Here is a 12,393-nt window from a genome sequence, read left to right as displayed (position 1 = left end):
CCTGTTTAAATCTCGTCGTAAACTAGAAATGTTTTTTTTTGGCTTTGAATGAGAGATTGGACTTTTACATAACAATTAGATCAATTAGATAATCATTCAATAACATCAATTAGGACAGGTTCACATTTACCTATATCTTCATAACTATCAGCTCATTGAACACATATGAATATTAACAATGATAACCTAAATAAATCTCCGTATCCCGTGGTATCAAGTCGTTAGTGAGACTAACACTACAACAGTAGCGGCAACACTTACTATTTGAGCACGTCTTTTCTTGTTGTATCGATGGAGATAGGGTTGTAGTAGTTGACAGTTTGTAGTTCATAGTTTCTGATAGTCTTTCTGAAAATATTGAAACCTGCCCTTTTTTACCTTTTTGAGCTGACCTCTTCGGGTGCCGATTTTGAGTTTGTTTCCACACAAACTGTCTTTGAAACCTTTTTAAATATTTTTTTTTTATGCCATGATTTATTGGTGTCATGAAAAGTGAAGAAATGTGCGCCACCTTTCCCAGATGTTACGTCGCTACGGGCAAGTGATCCGAGACGAATCGTTAAGAAGCCCTGGACACTGACCCGCAACGTCACAACCTATGAGCAGTTTAGACCAATAACTCGTTGCCACATCACAGGTATGTACGACGTGGCAACGAGCTATTGGTCTAAACTGCCCACAGGTTGTGACGGTGCAGGTCAGTGTTCAGGCCATTCTCTAGTGAATGGTCTCGAGTGATCTCGCTTAGTCCCCACCATGACGTGTAAATATAATCCCAGCCTTAAGTATTGGACACGAAAACCTCGGTGTCCTCTTAGTGACTACCAACCAAATAGCAGTGTTCTGGCAAGGGAAGATTGGGGGAGCGCAATAGTCTTCTATTTCTTCTAGCCAGCTTTTTGATGCTGAGCTGTCAGCTCTTTTGCAGACTGTGCCAAGGAAAAATAATGTGCGGTTTTTCTTCAGTTGTTCAGCACTGCCGTACAGGGTGTGGGTTATGTTGGGCTGGAGTGGTAGTAGGGTCTGACTAAGGTGGGTTAAGAAGGGGCATTCAAAAAGGATATGGTTTACAGTTTCATAAGGGTGGGCGCAGTGTCTACAAAGGGGAGTTGTGTGGGATTTATTTTATTGAGATGGTAATTTAACAGAGGTGTGTGTCCTGTTCTTAGTTGGAATATTGTAGATTGCTCTTTGCGGGAGAGGAAGAGCGCAATAGTCAATTGTCACATTTCTCCTGATGGTATCTGACAGAAATATCGCTGAAGATTGTCAACCTTGTTGGAAGATTTGGATGGAGGGGGGGGGGGGTTCATTCAGCTACCAGTACGTCAATGAACTGACTGATGGAGCGACTGAGTTCAATCTTAGCTTAACATGGTCCATCAGGTTGGGGGGGGGGATATATTGTAACTAAAGTAGCATTCAAACAAAATTGTGTGTGTGTGTATGTTACGCTCTAAAACGAACAAGTGAAAACTTCTTGTTATCTCTATGTCAGTTGTCTACAGATCTGTCTTTGAAGATGTCAATGTTTTGTGCACAATCAATGGATGCGATTGTGCTTCATATATTGTTTCGTCCTGTAGTCTGTATTTAATCATTAAGGTCCATAAACTTTCACTGCGGTCTGTATTTAATAATTAAGGTCCATAAACTTTCACTGCGGTCTGTATTTAATAATTAAGGTCCATAAACTTTCACTGCGGTCTGTATTTAATCATTAAGGTCAAAAAACTTTCACTGCGGTCTGTATTTAATCATTAAGGTCATAAACTTTCATTGCGGTCTGTATTTAATCATTAAGATCCATAAACTTTCATTGTGGTCTGTATTTAATAATTAAGATCCATAAACTTTCATTGCGGTCTGTATTTAATAATTAAGGTCCATAAACTTTCATTGTGGTCTGTATTTAATCATTAAGGTCCATAAAAACTTTCACTGTGGTCTGTATATAATCATTAAGATCCAAAAACTTTCATTGCGGTCTGTATTTAATAATTTAGGTCCATAAACTTTCACTGCGTTCTGTATAGAATCATTAAGAGACATAAACTTTCACTGCGGTCTGTATATAATCATTAAGATCCATAAACTTTCATTGCGGTCTGTATTTAATAATTAAGGTCCATAAACTTTCACTGCGGTCTGTATAGAATCATTAAGAGACATAAACTTTCATTGCGGCCTGTATTTAATCATTAAGGTCCATAAACTTTCATTGCGGTCTGTATTTAATCATTAAGATCCATAAACTTTCATTGTGGTCTGTATTTAATAATTAAGATCCATAAACTTTCACTGCGGTCTGTATTTAATCATTAAGGTCCATAAACTTTCACTGCGGTCTGTATTTAATAATTAAGGTCCATAAACTTTCATTGCGGTCTGTATTTAATCATTTAGGTCCATAAACTTTCATTGCGGTCTGTATTTAATCATTAAGATCCATAAACTTTCATTGCGGTCTGTATTTAATCATTAAGATCCATAAACTTTCATTGCGGTCTGTATTTAATAATTAAGGTCCATAAACTTTCATTGTGGTCTGTATTTAATCATTAAGGTCCATAAAAACTTTCACTGTGGTCTGTATATAATCATTAAGATCCAAAAACTTTCATTGCGGTCTGTATTTAATAATTTAGGTCCATAAACTTTCACTGCGTTCTGTATAGAATCATTAAGAGACATAAACTTTCACTGCGGTCTGTATATAATCATTAAGATCCATAAACTTTCATTGCGGTCTGTATTTAATAATTAAGGTCCATAAACTTTCACTGCGGTCTGTATAGAATCATTAAGAGACATAAACTTTCACTGCGGTCTGTGTAGAGAAGTTGCTACGATTCTATAATAGTCATTAGAATGTTATATGTAATGTTGGTGGCTGCCTGGTCGCACGGTATGCGCACTGGACTGTCGTTCGGTCTTCTCGATAGTTCATACCATACCCGCTGCCATCCTCAGTCGTCCTGCGGAAAGGGTGGGGGTTGGAATAGGATGTAGATTGTAGATTGTCTCTAAAGGAACATTCGAAACATGTCAATCATTTGACAAACTAAACATTTGACAAACATTTAGCTGTAGTTGATGTCATTGTAGTGCTGTGTAGTTGATGTCATTGTAGTGCTGTGTAGATGATGTCATTGTAGTGCTGTGTAGATGTCATTGTAGTGCTGTGTAGTTGATGTCATTGTAGTGCTGTGTAGTTGATGTCATTGTAGTGCTGTGTAGATGATGTCATTGTAGTGCTGTGTAGTTGATGTCATTGTAGTGCTGTGTAGTTGATGTCATTGTAGTGCTGTGTAGTTGTCATTGTAGTGCTGTGTAGATGATGTCATTGTAGTGCTGTGTAGTTGATGTCATTGTAGTGCTGTGTAGATGATGTCATTGTAGTGCTGTGTAGTTGATGTCATTGTAGTGCTGTGTAGTTGATGTCATTGTAGTGCTGTGTATTGACCACATTGTTTTGTTATTGCAGCCTGAGAATCTCCTTTTCTACAGTCCTGAAGACGATTCCAAAATTATGATTAGCGACTTTGGGCTTTCCAAAATGGAAGGTTCTGGCATCATGGCGACAGCGTGCGGTACTCCAGGATACGTTGGTGAGTGCCTTTGTGTCGTACCGTGAATTGTTTCATGTGGTTGATGTGGCGTGAGTACATTAGTTAATGATGGACATGGGCTTCGTGTCGTACCGTGTGGTTGATGTGGCGTGAGTACATTAGTTAATGATGGACATGGGCTTCGTGTCGTACCGTGTGGTTGATGTGGCGTGAGTACATTAGTTAATGATGGACATGGGTTTCGTGTCGTACCGTGTGGTTGATGTGGCGTGAGTACATTAGTTAATGATGGACACGGGCTTCGTGTCGTACCGTGTGGTTGATGTGGCGTGAGTACATTAGTTAATGATGGACATGGGCTTCGTGTCGTACCGTGTGGTTGATGTGGCTTGAGTACATTAGTTAATGATGGACATGGGTTTCGTGTCGTACCGTGTGGTTGATGTGGCGTGAGTACATTAGTTATGATGGACACGGGCTTTGTGTTGTGAGTCTAAAATGAACTGGCTATTCAAAAGTAGGAACAAATGTACCCAGATTTAACACAGACTGGAAATAGGTGGCAATATTCAAGCGGGACACACACACACACACTAACACAGACGCGAACTTGCATTGCAAGTATGTAATAGTGTGTCTATTAACAGCATGCATAAAGGTCGCGGACTGAGAACACAAAGATTTATATCATCTGGATTAGCGTGATTGAAGATTTTTTTTTTATTTCACACATTACGCTGTCTTTAGGATCCTGATCTGTTCACGTGACATTGTTGTGTTCACACATGACATTGTAGGGTCCCTACACTATCTATATGGCTATGTGACACTGCTCTGTCTGTCCACGTGACATTGATGTGTTCACACATGACATTGTAGGGTCTCTACACTATCTATGGCTATGTGACACTGCTCTGTCTGTCCACGTGACATTGTTGTGTTCACACATGACATTGTTGTGCTCACACATGACATTGTAGGGTCCCTACACTATCTATGGCTATGTGACACTGCTCTGTCTGTCCACGTGACATTGTTGTGTTCACACATGACATTGTAGGGTCCCTACACTATCTATGGCTATGTGACACTGCTCTGTCTGTCCACGTGACATTGTTGTGTTCACACATGACATTGTAGGGTCCCTACACTATCTATGGCTATGTGACACTGCTCTGTCTGTCCACGTGACGTTGTTGTGTTCACACATGACATTGTAGGGTCCCTACACTATCTATGGCTATGTGACACTGCTCTGTCTGTCCACGTGACATTGTTGTGTTCACACATGACATTGTAGGGTCCCTACACTATCTATGGCTATGTGACACTGCTCTGTCTGTCCACTTGACATTTCTCCCGTGTCGTGGGAGGTATCGATACCCGTAACCCAAGTCGCTGGCAGTAATCGATAGGAGAAAATACAATAAATTGTAGGCTGGGAAATATTTGAATGTCATTGGTCAACGTATTGATTGTTTGACATCTCCGTCCGCTGTTTGGTCAGCGTGGACCAGAGTGGAATATTGAGTTCCACGCCGCGGGAAATCTTGTCAGAGAAGGGAGGGGTTGTCAGAAGACAGACTAATCTAGAGCATGTATGTTCAAGTCTGCAATTGACTTGGTACTGTGACTTAACTTCGTGAATAGTTGAGAAGACAGACTAATCTAGAGCATGTATGTTCAAGTCTGCAATTGACTTGGTACTGTGACTTAACCTCGTGAATAGTTGAGAAGACAGACTAATCTAGAGCATGTATGTTCAAGTCTGCAATTGACTTGGTACTGTGACTTAACCTCGTGAATAGTTGAGAAGACAGACTAACCTAGAGCATGTATGTTCAAGTCTGCAATTGACTTGGTACTGTGACTTAACTTGAGTAGCTGAGAGGACTAACCTAGTGCTTGTATGTTCAAGTCTGCAATTGTTACCATTCTAGACAAACCTATACAAGGGAGAGAGCTCTGAATCTTAAACATTATAGAAGTTTAGACCACACAATTCATGACCATACTTTGAGGGATTTATAAAAGTCTCATTGTAGTAAATGCATAATCCAAGTCATAGTGTGACATTAAATGAATCAATATGTGAGTGTAATCCATTGCATCATTCCTCCAAACTATTTTGTTGGCTAGGTTTTCTTCCCAGCTCAAACCTACTTGTGCAGCAAGTCAGACTGACTTCCCTTGCTAGTTAGTCCCATCCACTCCCTCCCTAACTCCTACCCTGACAATCATTAGCTCCCTGCCTCTACTTCAATTACTTAAGGAAATATCAGTATTGGTGGATGTTGACCATTCTGCAGTCTAGTTACCTCCATTCCCCCTTCCCTACCCCATTCAAGGCTGCCCTGTTAGGTTTTAGACAATCATATGATAGTTAGCTCCCCTTGTTGTTGTTTTTACTTAGGGCTCCACCATTAGAAAACGTGACTAGTTTGAGATTTCATGTTTGTATCTTATTTCAGCTCCTGAAGTGCTGGCCCAACAACCCTATGGGAAGGAAGTGGACTGTTGGTCTATTGGTGTCATTGCTTATATTTTGTAAGTGAACAGCAACTAGTTGGTACACTTTCTCAACTTTGGTCTTAAGCCAGTCCTGAGCTTTGGAAGTACTCACTCCTGCCAACACGGCCTCATACTATAAAGAGAGTTTGATGGCATGTAGTCACAAGTTGATACAGAAAGAAATATTTAATTCAGACTCTGCACTGCTATGGACAAGTTGATACTGAAAGAAACATTGAACAAAGACTGCACTGCTATGGACATGTTGATACTGAAAGAAACATTGAGATTTCATGTTTGTATCTTATTTCAGCTCCTGAAGTGCTGTCTGTGGACAGTCTTTGTTAAATGTTTCTTTCAGTATCAACTTGTGACTACATGCTATCAAACTCTCTTTATAGTATGAGCCCATTTTGGCTGTGTAGGCAGATAGGGGGCGGGTCCCAAAATGTTAGTGCTCAGAATGTAAAAGTTATTTTACCTATATTTGGAAATGGTTGCAATGAAGAATTTAAAGATTCACATTTGTTACATAAATTAACAGTATAAACGTGGTCTTGGCATAATACAATGTTGCAATGCAAGTTTATTTCACTAATGCTCATGTGAGATACTGTAATGGCACAGCAGGTTGACAATTGCTATTAACCTGTATCTTCTAAATGACTTTTTTCCAATCCTGCTTCCCAGTGTTAACTTCTGCTCCCTTATTGTCAATTCCTGCTTCCCATTGTACCAAAGAACCAAAATAAGAAAAAAATGTTGTGTCATTTTGAAGAGGCACATATTTCTCTATCTAGCTATGTACTTTTTAAATATACAGTTCTAAGTTGAGCTGTGGTGACATTTTTCTGTTAACTATGTTTAAATGTTTTCAGATTATGTGGTTATCCCCCTTTTTATGATGAGAATGATGCTGAGCTATTTAAACAAATTTTAAAAGCCCAATATGAATTTGATTCTCCCTTCTGGGATGAAATCTCTGAATCTGGTGAGTTTGTTTGCACACTTAACATAGTTTTAACATGACATTCATCTAGCACATTGAGAGTCTTGTGTTGGTTACAAGAAAAATGAGATGATTGTAAAATGATAAGGCTTGTACCAGTTTATTTGAATCTTTTAATCAATTCCAAAGTGACTGAGCAGTATAGCATTTAGCTTTCTAACAGAGACTTCTCAGATTCAAGTCTTGATGAAGACTGGGATTTTGAACTTTAAGATTTCAAGACGCCAGTGAGTCTGCCCGACTTTAATGGGTATCTGATCTTAGATGGGGAAAGTAAAGATGGTTGGTCATTGTGCTGGCCATATGACATCTTTATTAACTCTCAGCCAGAGAATTGAAGGATTAATTTACTTCTTTTACTAATTAATTTAATGTGGCTAAAGAACTTTTAATAAATTTGTCAGTTGTGGCCTTATTTATTTGGTGGAGTTTTAAAAAAAAAAAAGTAAATCTCATTTTTGACTTATTTTTATTTTTTTCTCATCTAGCTAAAGATTTTATCCGGCATTTAATGTGTAAAGATCCCAAGGAAAGATTCACATGTAAACAAGCCATTGCTCATCCCTGGTAAATATTCTAAGTCGTTCCATTGTAAAACTAAACAGGCTTAGTTCAGACATTCATAGTTTAAAAAGAAAAAATAATTATGTAAGAATGTTTTCTTCAAGTGGAGGTAATCATTGGCATGTTGTAACAGTACCTTTATGAAATGAGATGTCACCACTGCAATTTAAAGACAGCCCCAAAACATGTCAAAGAGCTTTGATCTTTAGTACTGTGATCATCCTTTGTTTTGACATTCTCTAACTCTGTGTCTTTCAGGATATCTGGTAATGCTGCTCTCAGTAAAGACATTCATGCCTCAGTCAAGGCTCAGATGCTCAAGACATTTGCAAGGACCAAATGGAAGGTAGACAAGTCTAGCTCACTCTTCTAGTTGATACATTTTTCTACTGTATTCTAGTCACCAACGTTATTCAATACTTTCAGTATCAAATCCAGGTATTTTATGCTTGGAAAAGTATGCAATGTTCCTCATAGCCATAACTCTACCTTGTGTGTTCACAGCAAGCATACAATGCCACAGCAGTCATCAGGCAGATGAAGAAACTTGTGGTCAGCAAAGAGGAGACCAGCAGCAACCACAGCACCACCAGCGCCAGCACATCTGGGGCCAGCAATCACAGCACTCTTACTGCAACAGAGGCCACAGGGCCAGCAGGATGCAGCAACTGCAGTGCGGCGGCAGCCACAGCAAGCAGCATGGACTGAACAGTGCCACCAGCGAGGGGGACATGATCCACAAGGTGCTGAGCCTGTTGTTCTTGTTGTCTAGTACTTAAAGGTGACTCTGCTTGCAGCACTCACCCCCCAGCTTAACTGGGGACAGGGGGGGCCCTCACTAGCTACAAAACTCCAATGACTAGCTGTTGATGAAGGAGCCATTGCATTCTTCTTTTTTTTTTCTCTCTCTCTGGCCTCCCCGTCCCTCCCCCCTCAAAGATCAGTTGTGTTCTCTGTTTGTGAGAAAAACTAAAAAAAAAAAAAAGTTCTTGTATTAAGTTTATTGTATTGACAGTGATATCACATGAACCACAAAACCAAAGGCAAACACACATATCCTCAATAGCAATGATGTACAAGCACCACACACACATTTACATTATTGGTTTATTCAACTTCAGTATTTACTTTAAGGACTTTGTACATCAGAAAGATACTCTACTTTATTTATCTCGACAGGTTTCTCTTGTTTTAGTTTACCAAATGCTGGCATGGTTTAATATTTTTCTTTGTTTTAAAGCAATCTTTACAAGCTAATTTTCATAGTTTTTTTTGTATTTGTAAGTATCATTTGGTATGTAAGCCTATGTACATTTGCCACTAGTGACATTATCAACTAATGACACAAGTTTCTGGTGACTATAGCAGCTAGTGTTATTTATTGCTTGATGGAAATTAATTTGAAACCAAGCAACCGTTTAACTTTTTAAGAATATTTTTTTAGCTTAAATGCAAGAAAAGAACAGCATAATTTATTTAGTGTGTGTGTGTGCTGGGTCACATGACACCATGATTATATATAAAACAGATTCAGAAATGAATTTCAACTCATTACTTGAAAGCACAATATTTTTATATATTTTAAACGAGTCCTATTGTAAGCTTGAATTGTTTTTTAATTTTTAAAAAATTCTTTTGGCTCTGGATCATTGTTTCAAGATTTTTAAGTTGTTTGAAACATTTTATTACACAGCATTACAATACTGTAGTGTAATAAGAGTTGCTATCAACACGTTGCCCAGAATTCCATATCAGAATCTCAGACCAAGTACAAAATATGTGCTGGTTTGTACTGTATATTTTTGTATCCTGTTTGTGATCCAATGCTCTGAACAAAATATTTACTACCAGACCTAAACTCATGTATACAAAGATTGATATTGTGCATGACTGTTTCTCTTGAAGAGTTTATTGTAACAAGAGAGGTTGTGAATGTGATGTTACTGGAACAAGTTGACGCAAATATTTAATAGTTCAGTGTAGTGGTAGTATTTCACTTTTGTCTTGTTATGTAGTCACACGACCTTCGTTGTGATGAGGACTTGTCATCTCATTGTTATGTAGTCACATATCCAAGACATGACTTCTGCACATGACCTAACTTGAAGCCATTGTGATGAGGTCATGTCACTCTACTAATGTTGTGATGAGGTCATGTCACTCTACTAATGTTGTGATGTTACTTTGTTGTCTTACACACACATTCATGGTTGATTGGATTCACAGGCCAGCTTGTTTGATTTTATCAACATTCCTGAGACAAGCTATTGTTTGTTGTATGTTTGTGATCATTTAAATATCAGCACTTGACTGTAAAGATATTTGGTTGTATATTTATTTTCTTCAGATGTATTTTACACTTTGTTACCAAAAAATTGTCATTTCATATTTTATTTATTGGATTCTCTTATTCTGACTAATGTTGTATATCTAGTGAAAGACCGTTTATTTATAAGTTTCAATGTATTTTTTCAACTTTATCCATTTCAACCCATGACAAACTGTTTACTATTTACTTATAAAGCCTAGAGCTTCAATTGTGTAAGTTTCTATCCATATTTCCACTGGCCTAATTTTCTCTTTTTCTTAATGGAGGATCCTAACAAGTTCTAGAACAGCATTTCTCAGCATTCAATTCCAAGCATCCCTTGAGTTCACTTAGCTCCCTTTTCATCCTTTGTGTCTAGTTGGAGCCAAATTTCTCTTTAGTTTTCTTCAAAGTTTCTTGATTCTCTATTCAGTCAGGTGTTTGGACTATCCACTACCAAATACAATGGGATGTTGCAAGGGGAGCAACTTTTGGTTTTTATTCAACTAAGAACCTGACTGTAACACACATATGGAAGAGATTCAAAACACTTTTATCCCATGACAAACTGGTGACTTCAATGCACACTAGTTCTATACATTGTCTTGACATAATACTAGCATAAATGTCTCATTTCTTTGTATTTTTCTCTAATGTCAAACTGTCCTCATAATTATTTTTTTCTGGGCTTAACTTATTTCTGTTATGTTTTTATTTTGAACCAAGTTGTGTACCTTCCTGGACAGATTTGGGAAAGTCACTGACCAGTATAACATTGACTGGCAAATCTAAAGACATTGTGGCTTTAAGGCTCACACAAGTTACTGAGACTGCAATGGTGGGGTGTTAGCCTCATGAAGTCATTGCATGGTACTTAGCAATGTCAACTATAAGACTTGTAGTGTTTGAATGTCTTCCTTATATCTTCTAGCCTAACTCTTTGAGATTAGAGTGTTCTTGTTCCATCCATTGAATGGTTTGAGTTGAGAGAGAAGTGACTGATGAAGTGAAATCCCCAGCAGCCTATGTTCTCAAACGTCTCTTTACACCTCACACTGTTGCTACTGGAACATTGACTCTTGACTTTGAAAACTATTGGGTTCATTGAACCAATTCATTTATTAGTGCTGATTAATTGATGGGTTTGATAGAATGATATTCAAACGTTTTATGTCTGACATTTTAGTTAGTGCTAACTTCAAAGAATTTTAGAATTGACCAAATTGATTTAAGACTTAAATTTTTTTGTTGTATACAAAGATTTATTGGATACAGTTGAAATATTAATTTTATACTTTATTTATTATACAGTAATGGTTGTTATATAACATTGGACTGTATGTTTGTGTTATATAACATTGGACTGTATGTTTGTGGACAATTTTTTTTTTCTGGGCTCAGACTAAATTATTTTCAATAAAATATTTCTTAAAGACTTAAAAAAAAATTTTTTTTTACTGTTGTCATTTCCAACATGAAGATCAACAGGAGTTTAGAAGTAGCTCCTGTACATAATGTTACTAAACAGGAGTTTAGAAGTAGCTCCTGTACATAATGTTACTAAACAGGAGTTTAGAAGTAGCTCCTGTACATAATGTTACTAAACAGGAGTTTAGAAGTAGCTCCTGTACATAATGTTACAGATAATTAATTGCAATTTCAATTAACAAAGACAATAATTATGTCTAGAACAATTGTATTCACGTTAAAAGCAACTTCCCATAAAAGTAAACATTTCACACTTGTAACAAAATAAAATGTAAATAAAATCATAATTTAGAAACAAAACCCTAGTTCTAATGTATTGCATAAATATATATATATATATATAGATAAGTAGTCCCAGGAATGTCTAGAGTTCATAGTGTTAGGACTACAGCACATTATGCTTAAGTGAAATAAAATTATGCAAACCAATTGTTGAAATTAAAGCCACTATCATTGGTATCTATAATGTTTGCAATCTGAGAGACTATGATGTTAACAGTAAACAAATACTGATACTAAAAAAAAATAAAAAAATACTAAGACATTGGGATGTCACAAACAAAAGATAACTTAAAAAAATGTTAAGATATGTACAAATTTTCTGTCATGATCTAGCCCATAACTCTAACCAATGTCATGCTCTAGCCCATAACCCTAACCAAACAAGTTAGGCATCTCCTTTCAGGTGTAAAGTCACTAAGTGATTAATCCACAGTCTATAGAGGACAAGGTACTGTTCAAATTACTTTCTTGAATATTGCATCATAATGTTTAAAGCCAACCTTGAATTGACCAATCATATTTAATTTTTTTTTTATAATGAACAACCTTTTGTGGTTTGGGCTACAACCCTATCTCCTAATCTTTTATGAAACTTTGATGAGCTCATGCCGATAGCCAAACAGGTAAGACACAGGCTGTTCCTAGTGGGTAATCATCAC

At 37.3% G+C, this 12,393-nt stretch overlaps 1 protein-coding gene across 1 annotated transcript in view; it reads left to right on the top strand.

Annotated features, from left to right (window-relative positions):
• Window positions 1-11,411, top strand: part of LOC106070996 (calcium/calmodulin-dependent protein kinase type 1-like) — a 52,751-nt gene extending 41,340 nt beyond the window's left edge. Inside the window, exons 5-10 of the mRNA XM_056027861.1 lie at window positions 3,488-3,611; window positions 6,044-6,119; window positions 6,962-7,074; window positions 7,581-7,659; window positions 7,915-8,002; window positions 8,161-11,411. Of these exons, the coding sequence (XP_055883836.1) occupies window positions 3,488-3,611; window positions 6,044-6,119; window positions 6,962-7,074; window positions 7,581-7,659; window positions 7,915-8,002; window positions 8,161-8,364 (684 nt within the window). The 3' untranslated portion in view covers window positions 8,365-11,411. The remainder of the gene's footprint in view (window positions 1-3,487; window positions 3,612-6,043; window positions 6,120-6,961; window positions 7,075-7,580; window positions 7,660-7,914; window positions 8,003-8,160) is intronic.
• The last annotated feature ends 982 nt before the right edge of the window (window positions 11,412-12,393 follow it).

This window comes from Biomphalaria glabrata, chromosome 4, assembly GCF_947242115.1.
Source record: "Biomphalaria glabrata chromosome 4, xgBioGlab47.1, whole genome shotgun sequence".
NCBI classification, from domain to species: domain Eukaryota; kingdom Metazoa; phylum Mollusca; class Gastropoda; family Planorbidae; genus Biomphalaria; species Biomphalaria glabrata.
The sequence above is the reverse complement of the archived record's forward strand: the minus strand, read 5'-3'. Positions and strand labels throughout refer to the sequence as shown.